This window comes from Cherax quadricarinatus, chromosome 27 (assembly GCF_038502225.1).
Source record: "Cherax quadricarinatus isolate ZL_2023a chromosome 27, ASM3850222v1, whole genome shotgun sequence".
In the NCBI taxonomy this organism is placed as follows: domain Eukaryota; kingdom Metazoa; phylum Arthropoda; class Malacostraca; order Decapoda; family Parastacidae; genus Cherax; species Cherax quadricarinatus.
The window spans coordinates 40192355-40216363 of NC_091318.1; the positions used below are offsets into that span (position 1 = coordinate 40192355).

The 24009-nt window shown below is 42.5% G+C and overlaps 1 protein-coding gene across 1 annotated transcript in view; it reads right to left on the reverse strand.

Annotated features, from left to right (window-relative positions):
* The window catches only part of LOC128691064 (zwei Ig domain protein zig-8-like), a 424774-nt gene that overhangs the window by 52616 nt on the left and 348149 nt on the right, over nt 1–24009 (reverse strand). Inside the window, exon 3 of the mRNA XM_070089263.1 lies at nt 12528–12636. Within this exon, the coding sequence (XP_069945364.1) occupies nt 12528–12636 (109 nt within the window). The remainder of the gene's footprint in view (nt 1–12527; nt 12637–24009) is intronic.

The following is a 24009-nucleotide window of genomic DNA, read 5'->3' on the forward strand; positions in this document are numbered from 1 at the left end:
TATTTTCAGCACACTATTTACATCCCCATTATTTATTCCTGTTTTCCATTTATACACCTCAATCATATCCCCCCTAATTCTACGCCTTTCTGGAGTGAGCAGATTCAGGGCCCTCAGTCTATTCTCATAGGGAAGATTTCTGATACATGGGATCAGCTTTGTCATCCTCCTCTGTACGTTTTCCAGTGCATTTATATCTATTCTGTAATATGGTGACCAAAACTGTGCAGCATAGTCTAAATGAGGCCTAACCAAGGATACAGAGAGTTGAAGAACAACCTGAGGACTTCTATTATTTATACTTCTTGATATGAAGCCAAGGATTCTGTTAGCTTTATTGCGAACACTTATGCACTGTTGTCTTGGTTTCAGATTACTGCTAACCAGAACTCCTAAATCCTTTTCGCAATCAGTAGTATTAAGATCCACACTATTCAGTTTATATGTGGCATGGTTATTGTCCTGTCCAACATTCAGAGCTTTGCATTTGTCTACATTAAACTGCATCTGCCACTTTTCTGACCATTGCATCAGTCTATTCAAATCATCCTGGAGTGCACTAAAGTCCTCAATAGAATGAACTGGATGGCCTATTTTGGCGTCATCAGCTAATTTGCTTATGTCGCTACTTATTCCCTCATCTATATCGTTTATGTAAATTGTGAACAACAAGGGGCCCAACACTGGCCCCTGTGGAACCCCGCTTCTGACGTGCCCCCATTCTGATTTCTCCCCATTATGCAAACTCTTTGTTGCCTATTTGCCAACCATGCCTCTACCCAGGAAAAAATTTGTCCTGTTCCGTATGCCTTAAGTTTCCTCAAAAGTCTCTGATGTGGAACTCTATCGAAAGTCTTACTGAAGTCCATATACACAATATCATATTCATTGCCATGATCTACCTCCTCAAACACCTTAGCGAAAAAAGTTAGTAAATTCGTAAGACAGGAACGCCCCTTAGTGAAACCGTGTTGAGATTCATTTATCAATTTTACTTATCAAGATGGCTACGAATTTCCTCGGCAATTATTGATTCCATAAATTTTCCCACTATGGAGGTAAGGCTGATTGGTCTATAGTTCGAAGCCAAGAACCTGTCACCTGCCTTGTAAATAGGTATTACATTTGCCATTTTCCACTTAGGCACTATGCCAGTTTGTAGAGGTATGTTGAAAAGATTAGCCAAAGGTTTGCAAAGTTCTTCTTTATATTCCTTTAAAACCCTTACAAACAATTCATCAGGAACTGGGGATTTGTTAGGTTTTAATTTCTCTATTTGTCTGAGGACCATGTCACTAGTTACTGAAATCGTGCATCGTCTATTATCGTCCTGTTCTACATAATTTATTATTTCTGGAATTTCGCTAGTATCTTCCTGAGTAAAAACTGAGAGGAAGTAAGAATTGAAAATTTCACACACATCCCTATCACTGTCAGTGATTTGACCTGAGCTACTCTTAAGTGGGCCTATCTTGTCTCTAATCTTACTTCTGAATACCTGAAATAACCCTTTTGGGTTAATCTTCGAATCCCTTGCGACCTTAGCTTCATAATCCCTTTTTGCTTTTCTTATTCCTTTTTTGGCTCTCTAAAGAATTGATTTCTTAACTGCCCATCCCCTCTTTTGATACGTCTAAAAATGCCTCTCTTTTGACCAGTGAGGTGTTTTATTCTATTGTTCATTCATTTGGGATCATATTTTGTTGGATCTAATTTCCCTACTCAGAACAAAAGTTGACTGAACAGCTAGAACTATGCTCTGAAAAATGTCATATTGGCAACCAACACCAGCTACCTGGCCCATAGTCAGGTCATCCCAATTCAGCCCACCCAGGTAATTTTTCAGTCCCATGAAATCAGCCAAGCAGAAATCTGGGATAGAGACTTGATTGCAGTTTATTGGGTAATTCCATGATATATTGAAACTAAGTGATATGTGATCACTTTCCCCAAGCTCATCATTAACCTCAACATTATTAATTAGTGAATCTTTGTTGGCAAGAACCAAGTCAAGCAGATTGTTTCCTTTAGTTGGTTCTGTCACAAACTGTTTTAAAAAGCAATCCTGACCTGCATCAAGAAAGTCACTAGACTCAAGATTTCCTGTCAAATTGTTCCAATCAATTTGTCTAAAGTTAAAATCCCCCATTAACACAATATTTTCATATCTAGACACCTTATGAATTTCGTACCATAACAGCTTTTTGCACTCCCTATCAAGGTTTGGGGGCCTATATATCACACCCAAAATTAATTTTTCATACCCCTCGAAAAACTGTAGCCAAACAGATTGTGTGTCCGATGTTTCTAATCTTATATCATGTCTAACACAACAATTTAAATTATCTCTGACATCGCCACTCTCCCACCCTTCCTTTTGACCCTATCAGTATGGAATAGTTTATAACCCTTTATGCTGCATTCAAAAGGTATTTCTCAATCCCTCAAGTTGAACCAGGTTTCAGTTATAACAATAATATCTATATTACCTGCACTTGCAAGTAATCTTAGCTCATCTATCTCATTTCTTATACTCCTATTATTTGTATAGTAAACCTTAAGGGAGCTAGTCACTCGTTGGTCTCTACTATCTCTCTTTGTTGATCAGTTGCTTTGCCTTTATTAGGGACTTTATTTTGAATATTGTCTTTTAAATGTATCCCTGAGGTATCCTGGTAACGTTTACTGTTTCCAACAATAATATTGCAGCCAGATTGCTTTCCACAAACACCCATACCTCTATAATTTATCAGTTTCAAGTCCTAGACAAGTCATCAACAGGCGAGGAGGACATGACTGAGATAGTATATTTTCAGAAAATAGAGGGTTACTTGTAGGGGAGAAACCGGCCGATCAAGCTGATTTTCAAGGCAAAAATGGTGTGAAACAGGATCCTGCAAGACAAACCATGGCTGAAGGAATCCTCAACATACAGGAGGGTGTTCCTAGACCGAGAGAGAAAAAGATCAGAACGTCAGCAGCTGAGGAAGAGGACAAAAGTGAAAGGGGCTAGGAAGAGAGACAAGGGCAGAATCAGCAGAGGACAACCAGAGCAAGGCAAAGCAACAAGCACAAGCACACACAGAACCACCCCCAGAACCCCACAACCAAACATGCTATCCCAACACAAACCTCAATCCACATTTACAGCTCCCACCCCATTCTATGCTATAGAATTCCAGAGCACACTGCCAGATCCTCCACCCTCACAGACCTCCCAGAAAACAGTGTTGGAGAGGAAACTGAAGGGATGGTACACCAATGCTGATGGAATAACGAATAAGTAGGAGGAGTAGCGCGAAAGAGTCAGAGGCATCACCGGACATCCTAGCTCTCACAGAAACCAAGCTCACAGGAATGAAAACAGATCCCATCTTTCCAACAGGATATCAAATCCTGGGGAAAGAGGGAACAGAGGAGGTGGAGGATTGGCCCTGCTCATTAAAAACCGATGGGATTTTGATGAGCTGGAGAGAGGAGACAGAGGAGAAGCAAGAGGCTACATAATAGGAACACATCAGTGTGGAAGTCTCAAGGTGGTAATTGCATTGATGTATAACCTACCACAGAAAAGCAGGAGGCCATGGTAAGAGTATGAGAGTAATAGAGCAATGGTTGGCACACTGGCTGAAGTGGCCAGAAAGGCTCGTGCGAGCAGGGCTCACATGAGCCTGGAAATCGATTTGGATAACCTGAAGCCACATGAGGCCCAGAAACGTGGAGGGCTAAGATGACAGAGGTGGTACTGGAAAACTTTATGTACCAACACGTAAAGGACACTACCAGAGATAGAGAGATAGAGAGATAGAGAGATAGAGAGATAGAGAGAGAGAGAGAGAGAGAGAGAGAGAGAGAGAGAGAGAGAGAGAGAGAGAGAGAGAGAGAGAGAGAGAGAGAGAGAGAGAGAGAGAGAAGATGAACCAGCAAGACTGGACCTAGTGCTGATATTGAGGACATCACATTTGAAAGACCCATTTGGGCCAGTGATCATGTGGTTCTGAGCTTTGAATACATTATAGTTAAAAGTGGAGAGGGAAGTAGGAAGGGCAGGATGAATGACGCCAAACTACAAGAGAGGTGACTAAACAGGCATGAAGAATTTCCAGCACGGGGTTCAGTGGGACAGAGAACTGGCAGGAAAGTCAGTAAACGAGATGATGGAATATGTGACAACAATATGCAAGGAAGCTGAGGAGATGTTTTGTTCCCAAGGGTAACAGAAATAACGACAAAGCCAGGATGAGCCCTTGGTTCACCCAATGGTGTAGAAAGGCCAAAGCCAAGTGTGCTAGAGAATGGAAGAAGTATAGAAGGCAAAGTACTCTAGAGAATAAGGAAAGAAGTAGAGCCAGAAATGAATATGCACAGGTAAGAAGGGAGGCCCAACGGCAATACGAAAAGGACATAGTGGAGAAAGACAAATTTGACCCGAAGCTGTTGTACAGCCAATCAGGAGTAAAACAGCAGCCAAGGACTAGGTAATCAGGCTGAAGAAGGAAGGAGGGGAGATCACTAGAAATGACCACGATGTGAGGAGGTCAACATGAGATTCAAAGAAGTGTTCACAGAGACGGGACTCAAGAAAGGCGGAGAGGTGGGGTACACCATCAAGTGTTGGACACAATACATACAACCGATGAAGTGAAGAGGGTGCTAATCGAGCTAGATACCTTAAAAGCGATGGGGCCAGATAACGTCTCTCCATGGGTCTTGAGAGAGGGAGCAGAGGTGCTGTGTTTGCCACTAACATCAATCTTCAATACATATATCGAAACAAAGCGACTACCTGAGGTATAGAAGACAGCAGATGTAATTCCATTTTTTAAAAAAGGAGACAGAGACAAAGAATTAATGTATAGACCAGTGTCACTGGAGAAGATTATCAGGAGAAGAGTGGTGGAGTTCCTAGAAAGGAATGAGTTTATCAGCGACAGCCTGCACAGTTTCACAGACGGAAAATCCCGTTTCAAAAACCTACTGGAGCTCTATGACATGGTGACAACAGTAAGACAAGATAGAGAGGGGTGGGTAGATTGCATTTTCATGGACTGTAAAAGGCGTAAGACACAGTTCCACACAAGAGATTACTGCAAAAACTGGAGGACAATGCAGTTATATCAGGGAAGGCACTGCAATGGATCAAGGAATACATGTCAGGAAGACACCAGTGAGTCACGGTACATGACAATGTGTCAGAGTGGGCACCTGTGACGAGCAGGGTTCTACAAGATCAGTCCTAGGACCAGCACTGTTCCTGATATTTGTGAACGACATGTTGGAAGGAATAGACTCAGAAGTGTCCCTGCTCGCAGATGTCAAGTTGACGAAAAGAATTCAATTGGACGAGGACCAGGTGGAACTACAAAGGGATCTCGACAGGCTGCAGGCCTGATCCAGAAACTGTCTCTGGAGTTCATCCTCACCAAGTGCAAAGTCATGAAGGTTGGGGAATGGTAAAGAAGACCGCAGACGGAGTATAGTGTAGGGGCCAGAGACTGCAAACCTCACTAAAGGAAAATAATCTTGGGGCGAGTATAATACCGGGCATATCTCCTGAGCACACACGAACCAAATAACTGCTGCAGCATATGGGCGCCTAGCATACCTAAGAATAGCATTCCGACATCTCAATAAGGAATCGTTCAGGATTCTGTACACCGTGTACGTCAGGCCTATATTGGAATATGCAGCACCATATTGGAACCCACACCTAGCCAAGCATGTATGGAAATTAGAGAAAGTGCAGAGATTTGCAACACGACTAGTCCTGGAGCTAAGGGGCATGTCCTACAAGGAGAGGTTAAGGGAAATCGTCCTGATGAAATTGGAAGACAGGAGAGATAGGGGGGATATGAGAACGACATATAAAATACTGAAAGGAATTGACAAGGTGGTCAGAGACAGGATGTTCCAGAGATGGGACACAGCAACAAGGGGTCATAATTGGAAGATGAAGACACGGATGAATCACAGAGATGCTAGGACGTGGAACAGTCTGAGCAGTGAAGTAGTGGAGGCAGGATTTATACATAGTTTTAAGAAGAGGTTCGATAAAGCTCATGGAGCAGGAAGAGTGACCTAGTTGCGACCAGTTAAGAGGTGGGGCCAGGAGCTGTGACTCGACCCCTGCAACCACAACTAGGTGAGTACACACACACACACACACACACACACACACACACACACACACACACACACACACACACACACACACACCTGGTCAAGCACGTCAAGAAATTAGAGAAAGTGCAAAGGTTTGCAACAAGACTAGTCCCAGAGCTAAGGGGATTGTCCTATGAAGAAAGGTTAAGGGAAATCGGAGTGGCGACACTGGAGGTCAGGAGGGTCAGGGGAGACATGATAACGACATATAAAATACTGCACGGAATAGACAAGGTGGACAAAGACAGGATGTTCCAGAGATGGGAAACAGCAACAAGAGGTCACAATTGGAGACTCAGATGAATCAAAGGGATGTTAGGAAGTATTTCTTCAGTCATAGAGTTGTCAGGCCGTGGAATAGCCTAGAAAGTGACGTAGTGGAGGCTGAAACCATACATAGTTTTAAGACGAGGTTTGAAAAAGCTCATGGAGCAGGGAGAGAGAGAGGACCTAGCAGCAATCAGTGAAGAGGCGGGGGCCCTGCAACCACAAATAGGTGAGTATACACACACACACACACACACACACACACACACACACACACACACACACACACACACACACACACACACACACACACACACGATTCTACACACAAAATCAGCAAATAGGTACCTGGGTGTTAGTCGACTGGTGTGGGTCGCATCCTGGGGGACAAGATTAAGGACCCCAATGGAAATAAGTTAGACAGTCCTCGATGACGCACTGACTTTCTTGGGTTATCCTGGGTGGCTAACCCTCCGGGGTTAAAAATCCGAACGAAATCTTATCTTATCTCTTATCTTATTCTACACACAAAATTTTCATATGTAACGTGTCTGTCGGCAAATGCCTTCAACAACTAGACAAACACTTTAAGAGTTAATAAGTTCACGGAAAATGTATGCATATAGCAATGAGTAAAATAACGGGGGAAGAGAACATTTTAGAGATGAAATGGGCAATTATGGCTTAGAACAGAGTTAAGCACCTGGAAAATGAAATGAAAAAGCCGATGAAGACTTGGAGGAAAATGAGGCGAGCAGTATTAGGCTTAATAATAATGATGAGAAAAGCAGAAGTAAAGGAGAAAACTCATTAGCAAAAATTTTCTCAGGAGACAAGGAGGCGTAGTAGGTGGAAAGAGAAACAGGAAGGAAACTGGTGACAACAGACAAGGCAAACTGGTGGAAGGGACAATAGGGAAAACAAAGTGGTAAATCAATGATGGCTTATAGACTTATAAAAGGCTAGTAAAGGCCAGGAAGAAGATGTGATGAGGAGGAAAATTAAATCGTTTCGATCATTGAATAAAAAGGAAGACAGAAGGAATTACAGTAGATGGATTATTTTCTAAGGATGGGAAGCATTTCCAGGCATACAACTTCCTCATAATAACTTCGGTACAAGATCAAAACAGGACTTTGAGAAAGGAAACATTTCTGAGAAGGAAAAGAAATCACAGTATGTTTCTAGATCGATTCAGAATGAAAATGGTGTGAGAACAGTTGAGGGAACACTTAAAATATCGTCATTTACAGGAATGAAAAACAAGAGCGAGTAGCAAGAAGCTTTTCCATCTCCCAGATCTAATTCATGGACCCCAACCTTGTTCACTATCACAGTACCCGCACACGCTACTTCTTTCTCATTCCAATCAGTGACTATAACCCTGACTCCCCTGATGTTACTATGTACGCACTATCTTCAGCTTCACCTCTCCCCTTGTAACAAATGAGCAGCGAATAGAAAGCATGGACTCCACAAATCAGAGCGTAGTAAAAAAAAAGAAATATGTGCATATGGTACACACGAGGAAAGAAAGAAGAAACAGGGGAGGAGTTAAACTTCTTTTTATCAGAAAGCTCTGGGTTTTGAACGGATGAGAAGGATAAACAGAAGTAAAATAACCATATACGAGTCAAATTTGTATAAGTGGGGACTTAAAAGCAAAGCAGTGTTTGATATAATAGCACAAGCAGCAAGAGTAGCCCAAATGGATGGGATACTGTTGATAATCATGGAAGTTACCAACCACAAAGTGACTCGGCAAACTGTGGTCCACATGACCAACATAGGGGAAGCAAAGGAGAACTTTTTGTATTAGCATATAGTGGACACTGCATCAGAAAGGAAGAGAGATCGAGTGAGCGAGTGAGAAAGAAATACACACAGACAGACAGAGAGAGACTTACAGACAGACACGGGAAAGATGAAGCAGGAATACTGGATCCAGTATGTCTAGATAAAGTCGAAAAAGAGTGTCGTCTGGGCACTAACTACCATGCCATACTGAATTTCAAATTTCTCGTGGGAGAAAACATTGAGAAAACAATAACCAGGAAGAAAATTAAAGAAACCAAATTTAAGAAGAGAAAAGTCTGCAGGGATGAAAGTGTTCCTGAATTATCTGCAAGGGAAAAGCAACTGAAAGAAAACTCACCAAAAGGATGGAACAAGGGTGGGAAAGCAAGTTAGGTGAGCTTACTGCGAGAATGGAAAAGAGGATGGAAGAAGAAAAGAAGAATTAGAAGATGAGAGCTAAAGCTACAAAAGCCAAGATGCAGAAACTAGAAGCTGAAGTGAAAATGCTGAAGGAATATACAGGGCCAATGATCACAAAGGACTAAGCATCTGGAGCAGGTCCACCAATATTAAACAAGGTGTCCAAGGAAAGGAAGGAGAAAGACTTATTATTGAGGCCCTATCAGGCCACCAGGAAATGTGGAGGAAAAAAGGGGCATGTTGTTTGGCACAGGGGTGGCAGTAAGTAAGGGGGTGTGTTGGTTAAGAAAGTGACATGCCCCCCTACAGAGGCGGGAACAAGCCGCCAGGAGATACAGAAAATAGTAAGGAAGGCAACAGCTATGTATATATGGGATCCAGAGATGCAGAGGGAAAAGCAAAGGGAGAAAGAGAGGAAAAAGTCAGTCTTTATACATGGGCTTCAGGAGAGCAAAAGGAGGACATGCGATGAAAGACAGCAGAGAAAAAAAAAGATTGAAAATATCATTAAACAGGTGAGGACAGCATGACCGAGCTAATAAATTTTTAGAGAAGAGGGAATACTCGACGGGAAAATCAGCATGTCAGAGTAATTTTCAAGACAGTGTCGGTGAGGAACAGGATCCTAGAGGAGAAACCACGATTAAAGGAATCAGTAATATACCGGAGGATGTTCCTAGAACACAAGAGAACGACAACAGGACCATGGAAATTGAGAGAGAGGAAACAAAGATGAAAAGGAAGAGATAGTCAGTAGAGGACAATGAGATTTGAGTGGAAAAACAAACACGAACACCCACAGAGCCCCACAAAAAAGCATATTACTCCTAAACAAACCCCATTCCACAATCACAGCCCCCAAACCACTCTACACAGTAGACCCTCAGAGCACTGTGTCAGGTCTCCCACTCCCACAAGCCCCACATCCCCCCCAAATACAGTCCTGGGGAGGAAACTGAAGGGTTGGTACACTAACGCTGATGAAATGACGAATAAGTGGGAGGAGTGGCACGAAAGAATCACAGAAACATCACCAGACACCATAGCTCTCATGGAAACCAGGCTCACAGGAATGATAACAGATACCATCTTTTCAAAAGGATATCAGATTATCAGGAAAGATAGAGGGAATAGAGTGGGTGAAGGCGTTGCACTGTTCAACACAAACCAATGGAATTTTGAGGAGCTGGTTAGGAGAGATGGAGGCAAAGCAAGGCACTATATAATAGGAAAATTTCAGGCTGCAGGTTCCAAGGCGGTGATTGTGGTCATGTATAACCCACCAGAGAATAACAGGAGGCCAAGAGAAGAAAATGGCGAGAGTAACAGAGACATGGTCGAAACGCTGGCAGAAGTGGCAAGAAGGGCCTACATGGGCAGGGCAAAGCTACTGGTTATGGGTGACTTTAATCACAAGGAAACTGACTGGGAAAGCCTGGAGAGACACTACCTGAGACAGAGGAGAGGACGATCCAGCAGACTGGACCTTGTATTCACCTTGAGTAGTTAAGATACTGAAGACATCACATATGAAAGGCCCCTCGGAGCTAGTGATAACGTGGTTCTGAGCTTCGAATACATAGAACTAGAAATGGAGAGGGAAGCACGAAGGGCATGAAGAAATAAACCAAACTACAAAAGAGGTGACTACATAGGCATGAGGAACTTCGTCCATGAGGTTCAGTGGGAAAGAGGATTGGCATGAAAATCAATAAATGATAGGATGGAATATGTGACAATATGCAAGGAAGCAGAGAAGTTCATTCCCAGGGGCAATGGAAATAATGAGAAGGCCAGGTGAAGCCCTTGGTTCACCCAAAGGTGTAGAGAGGCCAAAACCACGCGCACTAATGAATAGAAGAGGTATAGAAGGCATAGGACCCAGAGAAACAAAGAGACTAATCAAAGAGCCTGAAATGGATGTGCATAGATATGGAGAGAAAGGCCCAGTGGCAATACGAAAATGACATAGTAGCAGCGAAAGCCAAGTCTGACCCAAAGCTATTGTACAGTCACATCAGGAGGAAAACAGCAATCAAGGACCAGGTAATCAGGCTGAGGAAGTAAGGTGGGGAGATCACAAGAAACGACCGATAAGTATGTGAAGAGCTTAACAAGTGACCTAAACAAGTATTTACAGTGGAGACCGAAAGGAATCCACAAAGCCAGAGTGCTCAGGTACACCATCAAGAGCCGGACACATTACCTGCAACAGAGAAGGAGGTGAAGAAGCCGTTAAGCGAACTAGATACGTCAAAAGCGATGGGACCAAATAACATCTCTCTGTGGGTCCTGAGAGAAGGAGCAGAGGCGCTCTGCATACCACTAACAATCTTCAACACATCTATCGAAACAGAGCAACTACCTAATGTGTGGAAGACAGCAAATGAAGTCTTAATTTATAAGGAAGGGGACAGACTCACAGCACTAAATTACAAACCAGTGTCACATGTATAGTATGCAAAGTCATGGAGAAAATTACCAGAAAAGTGGTGGAGCACCTAGAAAGGAATGAGCTTATTCACGACAACTAGCACGGCTTCAGGGAGGGAGGTCCTGTGTTATAAACCTACTGGAGTTCTATGCCAAGGTGATGGAAATAAGGCAAGAGAAAGAGAGAGGTCGGTAGAATGCAGATTTTTAGGCCATAAGAGGGCTTTTGACAACGTTCCACACAATAAATTAGTGCAATAGCTGCAGGACCAGGCAGGTATAACAGGGAAAGCACCGAAATGGATCAGAGAATACCCGACAGGAAGGCATCAGCATGTCATGGTACGTGACGATGTGTCTGTGACAAGCGGGGTTCCAGAGGGGTCAGTCTTAGGACCGGTGCTCTCTAGTATATGTGAATGATATGACGGAAGGGATAGTCTCAGATGTGTCCCTGTTTGCAAGCGAGTTGAAGCTAATGAGGATAATTCAATCAGATAGGATCAGGCAGGACAACAAGGGGACCAAGACACGCTGTAAGCTTAGAACATCAACTGGCTCCTAGAGTTTAACCCCACGAAATGCAAAGTCATGAAGATCGGGGAAGCGGGCTAAAAAGACCATTGGCAGAGTAGTCTAGGAAGCCAAAGACGGCAGACTTCACTGAAAATAAAGGATCTTGGGTTGAGTATAGTGTTGAGGCGCACATCAAGGTGCGCATATAGGTGACTAGCAAGCCTAAGAATAGCATTCCGACACCTCAGTAACGAATAGTTCAGGACTCTGTACACAGTTTACGTCAGGCACATTCTAGAATATGCAGCACCAGTTTGGAACCCACACCTGGTCAAGCACGTTATGAAATTAGAAAAAAAAATGTGCAAAGGATGAAACGAGAGTAGTCCCAGAGCTATGAGGCATGTCTTACGAAGAGATTTTAAGGGAAATCGACTTGTCGACACTGGAGTACAGGAGGGAGGGGGGGGAGGATATGATAAAGACGTATAAAATAATGAGAGGAATTGACAAGGTGGACAGAGACAGGATGTTCCAGAGATAGGACACAGCAACAAGTGGTCACAATTGGAAATTGAAGACCAAGATGAGTCACAGGGATATTAGGAAGTATTTCGTCAGTCATAGAGTTGTCAGGAAGTGGAACAGTCTGGAAAGTGATGTAGTGGAGACAGGAGCCATACATAGCTTTAAGAAGAGGTATGATAAGGCTCATGCAGCAGCGAGAGAGTTCACCTAGTAGCGACCAGTGAAGAGGCAAGGCCAGAAGCTGTGACTTGACCCCTGCAACCACAATTAGGTGAGCGCAGTTTGGGGAACACACACACACACACACACACACACACACACACACACACACACACACACACACACACACACACACACACACACACACACACACACACACAGTCACTTTAATAACATATATTTACCTGTGATGGTTAGCGTGGATATGAAGACCATAGGAGGGTGAGTTGACAGTTGACATACATATTCGCCAGCGTCTCTTGCTTGGGCGTATCTCAGGTGGAGGATCCACTCCTGATGGAACAAACAACATCACCCTTAATTTTAGAAGAATCTAGCCTAGAAATATTAACAAGGAGCAAAACGAGATAACTTAAAGCTATTTAACAATGTATTTATCAAAGACATGTGTTACAATATAAAGATCTAAAAAAATCGTTGCAGAGAGATAGAATACAAGAGGAACTGAAGATGGAAAATGGATAAAGGCACAATTGCCAACAGGTGGATGCAATTATAGCATAAACAGAGGTGAATCAACTGCAATAAAGGACGTCAGAACAGTTTACTGTGGTGAGCGCCGAATGCTAATACTGAATTCGATGTTCCTCACACGTAACGATGTGCCTCCATATCTATGTAAGCCAGCTTTAAGGCATGACAGATACGTCAAATGAGTGCACCATTTGTGTCCTGTCGCACTACCATTGAAGAACAAGCTCCCTGGTATGTAGGAGCAGCATTGGCCATCAGACCCACAACAGCATTAAGCTGGTTAGCATCATGATAGTACCTAAAACAGTGAGTGTTCTCATGTTCTTTCTCAAACCTCTACTTGTATTACAGATAACTGGCTCATACCCACTGTAAGAATGAAGTATGGTGGACGAATTTTGAAGGATAAGTGAAAAAGAAAAAGAAATTAAAAGCGAACGTAAGAAAGAGCAAGGTGATGAGAGTAAAAAAAAAATTTAGGCAATGCAAGACTGGATATCAGATTGAAGGGACGGAGTATGGAGGGAGTGAATGTGGTTCAGATATTTCAGATTGGATGTGTCAGCAGACTGATCCAAAAAGATGAGGCGAACCATAGAAATCATGAGGGGGAAAAAAGGTGGGAGTTGTGCTGAGGCAGGCCATTGTGGAGACAAAGAACGTTTTCCATGGAGACAAAAAGATGAATGAAGGAAAGTATAGTGGCACCAATACTTTCAAATGGTAATCAGTCCCTCAAATGGTAATCAGTCCCTCAGCCTAGAGTCGATGTGTTCACTCCATCAATCTTGTAGAAAGTACAGTAAGGGCAGTAGAAGTGGCTTATATACTGTTCTTTAATAGTCTCTGGTGCGGTACTCTCTCAGAAGCTTTACTAAAATCCAAACAAATAATATCGAATTCTTTATTGTGATCAGCAGCCTCAAATGATGGGTTTTGAATACTGCAGTAAGAAAAGGCTGGAGACAGTCGGAATATTGTGTCTAAGGGCATTGTGTGCTGTGATTATTATGCAGATAATTTGTAGGTTAGAGATTAAAAGGCAGGTCAGAGTTACTAAAAGCTTCATTTAAACGGCTTAGGAGGAGCTGCTGAGATGATTTAGATGTTTAAAGAAGAGGGAGCAAAATTTGATAATTTACAGGGTGTAAAATTCTGTAGAGAGAAGGAATGGATGACCTCATCTTTAAAAAGGTTGAAGGAAAGGGATAAAGGAGGTTTTGTATGCGAGGGGATTAGGACTTCCAAGCATATGTTAGATAAGAATGAGTGGAGAGAAGTGGGATTTATGACACGAGGTACTGTTGTAGTGTAAGCTAGATAATATATGAAGGGATTATTGGAACCCTGTTAGCCGGACATAAGTCCTGGTGGTGAGAAACACAGTGCCTGCCCTTTGGAAAACGTGGGGAAACTGAAATTCAGAGGGGCATCTGAGCTGCAGTTCTGAAACACCTCTATGGAGACGATGAAGTGATTGATAGGGAAAGTCTCTTTTCTTTATTTAGATGACTCTACCACGAAGGGAGACGATCGATGTGGTTATGCAATGTATTAAAAGATGGCGTTGTAAGAGAAGTGAATGCTTGGGTATTGTGAAGAGTTATATGGTTAAAATATAAAGAATCTAACATAAAGTGGGAGTTGTTACAGTTGCTTTTCGCTGATGACAGTGTGCTTTTGGGAGATTCTGAAGAGAAGTTGCTGAAGTTGGTGGACGAGTTTGAGAGGGTATGTAAAAGAAGGAATATGGAGTAGCCTGGAGGCAATGGAGATGTCGTGTCTGAGGGACATACGTGGTGTGAATATTGTGCTGAGAACGCGTAGCTTGGAGATTAGAGGTGGTGAGGGATTACTAAAAGTATTGTCCAGAGGGCTGAAGAGGAGTTGTTGAGGTGGTTTGGATATTTAGAGACGATGGAACAAAATCGAATAACTTGGAGGGTGTATAAATTTGTAGTGGAAGGAAGGCGGGGTAGGAGTAGTCCAAGGATAGGCTGGAGGCAAATGGTAGAGGAGGTTTTGTGTGCACGTGGCTCAGACTTACAGCAAACATGAGTGAGCGTGGCAGACAGAAACGAGTTTAGGCAAATGTCTTTTATGATTTGACATTCTGTTGGAGTGTGGCCAAAGTAACATTTATGAAAGGATTCAAGGAAACCGGTTAGCCTGACTTAAGTAATAGAGGTGGGAAGTATAGTGTCTCCGTTCTGTAGGAAAGGTAAAGTCGTGTGACAGTTTTGGAAATATAGTGTAGACGCGTCTCAGGCAAGGTAGTGATAGAGTAATGATAAAAGTATTTCTTTCTCGGGTCACCATGCCTCAATGGGAAACACAAGAGGGAACGAGTAGCTTGAACCACAATCGATAAATTGACTGTCAGACGCTCTACCGTCTAGACAAAACCTGGCCTCTAATAGGAAGAAATCGAAACTAATACTGAATTATATTCCTACAATGGCACCAACTGTAACCCAATTGAATTCCTTCCCTCGGTCCAGGAGCTTTACCAGGAGGTCAGTTGGGTGCCTCTGATGGATTATAATACAGAATTATTTTCATTCTTTCATATTAAGAGTCCAGGATAGCCTAGATGATGGAACGCCGGACTGCCAATTTATGGACCGCAGTTCGAGGTGTTCATCAACAAATATATATATATATATATATATATATATATATATATATATATATATATATATATATATATATATATATATATATATATATATATATATATATATATATATATATTTGTGTATGCAATAATTTTTACAGTAGTAAGTTGGTAGACAGCAACCTCCCAGGGGGATACTACCGTCCTGCCAAGCGAGTGCAAAACGAAAGCCTGTAATTGTTTTACATGATGTTAGGATTGCTGGTGTCTTTTGTCTGTCTCATAAATATGCAAGATTACAGATGCGTCTTGCTACTTCTACTTACACTTAGGTCACACTACACATACATGTACAAGTTTATTTATACACACTCATCTGAGTTTTCTTTGAGTTTATCTTAATAGTTCTTGGTCTTATTACTTTTCCTTTTATATCCATGGGGAAGTGGAATAATAATCTTTCCTCTGTAAGCCATGCGTGTTGTAAAAGTCAACTAAAATGCCGGGAACAAAGGGCTAGTAACAACTTTTCCTGTAATAATTACTAAAAAGAAGAAAATTGTCAAAATGGGATGTCTGGATGTGCGTGGATGTTGTGCGAATGATAAGAGATGACTGCGGATGTTATGAATGAGAAGAAACTGGATGTCATGGCTTTAAGTGAAACAAAGCTCAAGGGGGTGGGAGAGTTTCAATGGAGAGAAATAAATGGGATTAGGTCAGGGGTTTCAAATAGAGTTAGAGCTAAAGAAGGAGTAACAATAATGTTGAAGGATAAGATATGGCAGGAAAAGAGGGACTATAAATGTATTAATTCAAGGATTATGTGGAGTAAAATAAAGGTTGGATGTGAAAAGTGGGTTATAGTAAGCAAATATGCACCTGGGGAAGAGAGAAGTGTAGAGGAGAGAGAGATCTGGGGAAATGTTGAGTGAATGCGTGGGGAGCTTTAAACCAAGTGTGAGAGTACTTGTGGTTGGGAATTTCAATGCTAAAGTGGGTAAAAATTTGGAGGGAGTAGTAGGTAAATTTGGGGTGCCAGGGGTAAATGAATATGGGAAGCCTTCAATTGAGCTATGTGTAGAAAGAGGTTTGGTAATAAGTAATACATATTTCATGAAGAAGAGGATAAATATACGAGGTATGATACAGCACATAATGAAATTAGTTTGTTAGATCATGTATTCGTGGATAAAAGTTTGATGGGTAGGCTCCAGGATGTACACGTTTATAAAGGGGGTAACTGATATATCAGATCATTATTTAGTTGTAACTACAGTTAGAGTAAGAGGTAGATGGAACAAGAAAATGGCAACAAGAAGTAAGAGGGAGATGAAAGTGTATAAACTAAGGGAGGAGGAAGTTCGGGTGAGCTATAAGCAACTATTGGCAGAAAGGTGGGCTGGTGCAAGTATGAGTAGTGGGGAGTTCAAGAGGGTTGGAATAGTTTTAAAAATGAAGTATTAGAATGTGAGGCAGAAATTTGTGGTTATAAGAGGGTGGCTGCAGGAGGAAAGAGTAGTGATTGGTGGAATGATGAACGGGGGATATAGTGTTGGAGTGGTTGGTATATTTGTTTAATAAAAGAGAAAAAGGTAGCTTTTGAGAGGTTTTTTCTAAGCAGAAGTATTATAAGAAGAGTAGAATATATGGAGAGTAAAAGAAAGGTGAAGAGAGTGGTGAAAGAGTGCAAAAGGAGAGCAGATGATAGAGTGGCAGAGGCACTGTCAAGAAATTTTAATGAAAATAAGAAAAAACTTTGGAGTGAGTTAAACAAGTTAAGAAAGCCTAGGGAACAATTGGATTTGTCAGTTAAAACCAGAGTAGGGGAATTAGTAGATGGGGAGATGCAGGTATTGCGTAGATGGCGAGAATGTTTTGAGGAACTTTTAAATGTCGACATAGAAAGGGAGGCGGTAATTTCATGCACTGGCCAGGGACGTATATCATGAGTGTTGGGGAGGTGTGTGAGGCATTACGTAGAATGAAAGGGGGAAAAGCAGCTGGAACTGATGGGATCATGACAGAAATGTTAAAAGCAGGGGGAGATGTAGTGTTGGAGTGGTGGGTATTTTTGTTTAATAAATATATGAAATAGGGGAAGGTACCTAGGGATTGGCAGAGCGCATGTATAGTCCCCTTATATAAAGGGAAGGGGGTGAAAAGAGATTGTAAAAATGATAGAGGAATAAGTTTACTGAGTATACCAGAAAAAGTGTATGGTAGGGTTATTATTGAAAGAATTAAAGCTAAGACAGAATGTAGGATTGCGGATGAGCAAGGAGGTTTCAGAGTGGGTAGGGGATGTGTAGATCAAGTGTTTATATTGAAGCATATATATGTGAACAGTATTTAGATAAAGGTAAGGAAGTTTTTATTGCATTTATGGATTTAGAAAAGGCACATGATAGTGGATAGGGGAGTAATGTGGCAGATGTTGCAAGTATATGGAATAGGTGGTAAGTTACTAAATGCTGTAAAGAGTTTTTATGAGGATAGTGAGGCTCAGGTTAGGGTGTGTAGAAGAGAGGGAGAATACTTCCCGGTAAAAGTAGGTCTTAGACAGGGATGTGTAATGTCACCATGGTTGATTAATATATTTATATATGGGGTTGTAAAAGAAGTAAATGCTAGGGTGTTCGGGAGAGGGGTGGGATTAAACTGTGAGGAATCAAATACAAAATGGGAATTGACACAGTTACTTTTTGCTGATAACACTGTGCTTATGGGAGATTCTAAACAAAAATTGCAAAGGTTAGTGGACGAGTTTGGAAGTGTGTGTAAAGGTAGAAAGTTGAAAATGAACATAGAAAAGAGTAAGGTGATGAGGGTATCAAATGATTTAGAAAAAGAAAAAATGGATATCAAATTGGGGAGGAGGAGTATGGAAGAAGTGAATGCTTTCAGATACTTGGGAATTGACGTGTTAGTGGATGGATTTATGAAGGATGAGGTTAATCATAGAATTGATGAAAAAAAAGGCGAGTGGTGCGTTGAGGTATATGTGGAGACAAAAAACGTTATCTATGGAGGCAAAGAAGTGAATGTATGAAAGTTTAGTAGTACCAACACTCTTATATGGATGTGAAGCTTGGGTGGTAAATGCAGCAGCGAGGAGACGGTTGGAGGCAGTGGAGATGTCCTGTTTAAGGGCAATGTGTGGTGTAAATATTATGCAGAAAATTCGGAGTGTGAAAATTAGGAGAAGGTGTGGAGTTAATAAAAGTATTAGTCAGAGGGCTGAAGAGGGGTTATTGAGGTGGTTTGGTCATTTAGAGAGCATGGATCAAAGTAGAATGACATGGAGAGCGTATAAATCTGGAGGGGAAGGAAGGCAGGGTAGGGGTCGTCCTCGAAAAGGTTGGAGGGTGGGGGTAAAGAAGGTTTTGTGGGCGAGGGGCTTGGACTTCCAGCAAGCGTGCGTGAGCGTGTTAGGAGTGAATGTAGACGAATGGTATTTGGTAACTAACGAGCTGTTGGAGTGTGAGCAGGGTAATATTTAGTGAAGGATTCAGGGAAACCGGCTATTTTTATATAGCCGGACTAGTCCTGGAAATGGGAAGTACAATGACTGCACTCTAAAGGAGGGGTTTGGGATATTGGCAGTTTGGAAGCATATGTTGTGTATCTTTATAGGTATATGCTTCTGAACTGTTGTATTCTGAGCACCTCTGCAAAAACAGTGATTATGTGTGAGTGAGGTGCAAGCGTTTAATGATGAAAGTATTTTCTTCATGACGATTTTCTTTCTTTTTGGGTCACCCTGCCTCGGTGGGAGACAGCCGACTTGTTAATATCTGGAGTTTATCTGGAGAGAGTTCCGGGGGTCAACGCCCCCGCGGCCCGGTCTGTGACCAGGCCTCCTTAGGTCAGTGTCCCAGGATGCGACCCACACCAGTCGACTAACACCCAGGTACCCATTTTACTGATGGGGAACATAGACAACAGGTGGAAAGAAACACGTCCAATGTTTCTACTCTGGCTGGGAATCGAACCCAGGCCCTCACCGTGTGAAGCGAGAGCGTTAACCACCAGGCCACCAGAGCCCCTGTTAATGTATATATATATGTATATATGTCGTGCCGAATATGTAAAACTGGTCAATTAGCAAGAACTCATATAAAATTAAGTTCTTTCTGAAATTTTCTCTTATACGTTTAAATATATATATTTTTTATTAATGTTAATGTAAAAAAATTTAATTTTGCACCAAAAGAATCTTAGAAAACTTACCTAACCTTATTATAACAAGAGCAATTTAAATATATATTTTAGATTTGTTTACAGTAATTTAATACTAATCAAACACAGTGAAATATATTTTTTTCGTTAGGTTTAGAATGATTTTGGCGAAATTATTGCATACACAAATTTTCACTTGTCTTATATGGCAAGATGAGCGTTGCTATTTAAGCCAAGATCGCAAATTCTGCTTATTCGGCACGACACACACACACACACACACACACACACACACACACACACACACACACCATGAGCAGTTCGGACATCGAGGGTATCATGTATGAAAGGCCCCTGGGAGCTAGTGATCATGTGGTTCTGTGCTTCGACTACATAGTTGAGCTCCAAGTGGAGAGAGTAGCAGGAATAGGCTGGGAAAAACCAAACTACAAAAGGGGAAACTACTCAGGCATGAGGAACTTCCTTCAAGACATTCAGTGGGAGAGGGAACTGACACGAAAACCAGTATAAGAAATGATGGACTATGTAGCAACAAAATGCAAGGAGGCAGAGGAGAGGTTTGTTTCCAAGGGAAACAGAAATAATGGGAAGAACAGAACGAGTCCTTGGTTCACCCAAAGGTGTAGGGAGGCAAAAACTAGGTGTACTAGAGAATGGAAAAGGTACAGAAGACAGAGAACTCAGGAAAATAAAGAAATCAGCCGAAGAGCCAGAAACGAATATGCACAGATAAGAAGGGAGGCTCAGAGACAATATGAAAATGACATAGCATCAAAAGTAAAGACTGACCCGAAGCTGTTGTACAGCCACATCAGGAGGAAAACAACAGTCAAGGACCAGGTAATCAGACTGAGGAAGGGTGATGGGGAATTCACAAGAAACGACCGAGAGGTATGTCAGGAGCTCAACACAAGATTTAAAGAGGTATTTACAGTGGAAACCAGTAGGACTCCAAGAAATCAGAACAGGGGGGCACACCAGCAAGTGCTGGATGAGGTACATATAACCAAGGAGGAGGTGAAGAAGCTGCTATGCGAACTTGACACCTCAAAGGCGGTGGGACCAGACAACATCTCTCCATGGGTCCTTAAAGAGGGAGCAGAGATATTGTGTGAGCCATTAACAAAGATCTTCAACACATCATTTGAAACTGGGCAACTCCCTGAGGTATGGAAAATGGCAAAAGTAGTCCCAATTTTTAAAAAGGGAGACAGACATGAGGCACTAAACTACAGACCTGTATCTCTAACGTGTATAGTATGCAAGGTCATGGAGAAGATCATCAGGAGGAGAGTGGTGGGGCACCTGGAAAGAAACAAGTGTATAATTGACAACCAGCACGGTTTCAGGGAAGGAAAATCCTGTGTCACAAACCTACTAGAGTTTTATGACAAGGTGACAGAAGTAAGACAAGAGAGAGAGGGGTGGATCGACTGCGTATTTTTGGACTGCAAGAAGGCTTTCGACACAGTTCCTCACAAGAGGTTACTGCAAAAGCTAGAGGACCAAGCACACATAACAGGAAAGGCACTGCAATGGATCAGAGAATATCTGACAGGGAGGAAACAACGAGTCATGGTACGCGACGAGGTGTCAGAGTGGGCGCCTGTGACAAGCGGGGTTCCACAGGGGTCAGTCCTAGGACCTGTGCTGTTCTTGGTATACGTGAACGACATAACGGAAGGGATAGACTCAGAAGTGTGCTTGTTTGCAGACGATGTGAAGTTAATAAGAAGAATCGAATCGGACGAGGATCAGGCAGGACTACAAAGAGATCTGGACAGGCTACAAGCCTGGTCCAGCAACTGGCTCCTTGAATTTAACCCTGCCAAATGCAAAGTCATGAAGATTGGGGAAGGGCAAAGAAGACCGCAGACACAATATAGTTTAGATGGCCAAAGACTGCAAACCTCACTCAAGGAAAAAGATCTGGGGGTGAGTATAACACCGAGCATATCTCCTGAGGCGCACATCAATCAGATAACTGCTGCAGCATACGGGCGCCTGGCAAACCTACGGATAGCGCTCCGATACCTCAGTAAGGATTCGTTTAAGACTCTGTACACCATCTACGTCAGGACCATACTGGAGTATGCAGCACCAGTTTGGAATCCACACCTAGTCAAGCACGTCAAGAAATTAGAGAAAGTGCAAAGGTTTGCAACAAGACTAGTCCCAGAGCTACGGGGATTGTCCTATGAAAAAAGGTTGAGGGAAATCGGCCTGACGACACTGGAGGCCAGGAGGGTCAGGGGAGACATGATAACGACATATAAAATACTGCGCGGAAGAGACGAGGTGGACAAAGACGGGATGTTCCAGAGATGGGACACAGACACAAGAGGTCACAATTGGAAGTTGAAGACTCAGATGAATCAAAGGGATGTTAGGAAGTATTTCGTCAGTCATAGAGTAGTCAGGCCATGGAATAGCCTAGAAAGTGATGTGGTGGAGGCAGGAACCATACATAGTTTTAAGGCGAGGTATGATAGAGCTCATGGGGCAGGGAGAGAGAGGACCTAGTAGCAGTCAGCGAAGAGGCGGGGCCAGGAGCTGTGAATCGACCCCTGCAACCACAAATAGGTGAGTACAAATAGGTGAGTACACACACACACACACACACACACACACATATATATATATATATATATATATATATATATATATATATATATATATATATATATATATATATATATATATATAAATATATATATATATATATATATATAATGTCCTGATTTCAATCACAAGGAGATTGACTGGGAAAACCTGGAGCCCCATGGGGGTCCCGAAACATGGAGAGCCAAGATGATGGATGTGGTACTGGAAAACCTCATGCATCAACATGTTAGAGACACTACCAGAGAGAGAGAGGAGAGGATGAACCAGCAAGACTGGACCTTGTATTCACCTTGAGTAGTTCTGACATCGAGGATATCATGTATGAAAGGCCCCTGGGAGCTAGTGATCATGTGGTTCTGTGCTTCGACTACATAGTTGAGCTCCAAGTGGAGAGAGCAGCAGGAATAGGCTGGGAAAAAAACAAACTACAAAAGGGGGAACTACTCAGGCTTAAGGAACTTCTTTCAAGACATTCAGTGGGAGAGGGAACTGACAGGAAAACCAGTACAAGAAATGATGGACTATGTCGCAACAAAATGCAAGGAGGCAGAGGAGAGCTTTGTTCCCAAGGGACGCAGAAATAATGGGAAGAACAGAACGAGTCCTTGGTTCACCCAAAGGTGTAGGGAGGCAAAAACTAGGTGTACTAGAGAATGGAAAAGGTACAGAAAACAGAGAACTCAGGAAAATAAAGAGATTAGCCGAAGAGCCAGAAACGAATATGCACAGATAAGAAGGGAGGCTCGGCGGCAATACAAAAATGACATAGCATCGAAAGTCAAGACTGACCCGAAGCTGTTGTACAGCCACATCAGGAGGAAAACAACAGTTAAGGACCAGGTAATCAGACTGAGGAAGGGTGATGGGGAATTCACAAGAAACGACCGTGAGGTATGTCAGGAGCTCAACACGAGATTCAAAGAAGTATTTACAGTAGAAACCAGTAGAACTCCAGGAAATCAGAGCAGGGGGATGCACCAGCAAGTGCTGGATGAGGTACATATAACCAAGGAGGAGGTGAAGAAGCTGCTATGCGAACTTGACACCTCAAAGGCGGTGGGACCAGACAACATCTCTCCGTGGGTCAATAAAGAGGGAGCAGAGATATCGTGTGGACCATTAACAAAGATCTTCAACACATCATTTGAAACTGGGCAACTCCCCGAGGTATGGAAGATGGCAAATGTAGTCCCAATTTTTAAAAAGGGAGACAGACATGAGGCACTAAACTACAGACCTGTATCACTAACGTGTATAGTATGCAAGGTCATGGAGAAGATCATCAGGAGGAGAGTGGTGGAGCACCTGGAAAGAAACAAGTGCATGATTGACAACCAGCATGGTTTCAGGGAGGGAAAATCCTGTGTCACAAACCTACTAGAGTTTTATGACAAGGTGACAGAAGAAAGACAAGAGAGAGAGGGGTGGATCGACTGCATTTTTTTGGACTTCAAGAAGGCCTTCGACACAGTTCCTCACAAGAGGTTACTGCAAAAGCTAGAGGATCAGGCACACATAACAGGAAAGGCACTGCAATGGATCAGAGAATACCTGGCAGGGAGACAACGAGTATGCTGCGCGACGAGGTGTCAGAGTGGGCGCCTGTGACAAGCGGGGTTCCACAGGGGGTCAGTCCTAGGACCTGTGCTGTTCTTGGTATATGTGAATGACATAACGGAAGGGATAGACTCAGAAGTGTCCTTGTTTGCGTATGATGTGAAGTTAAT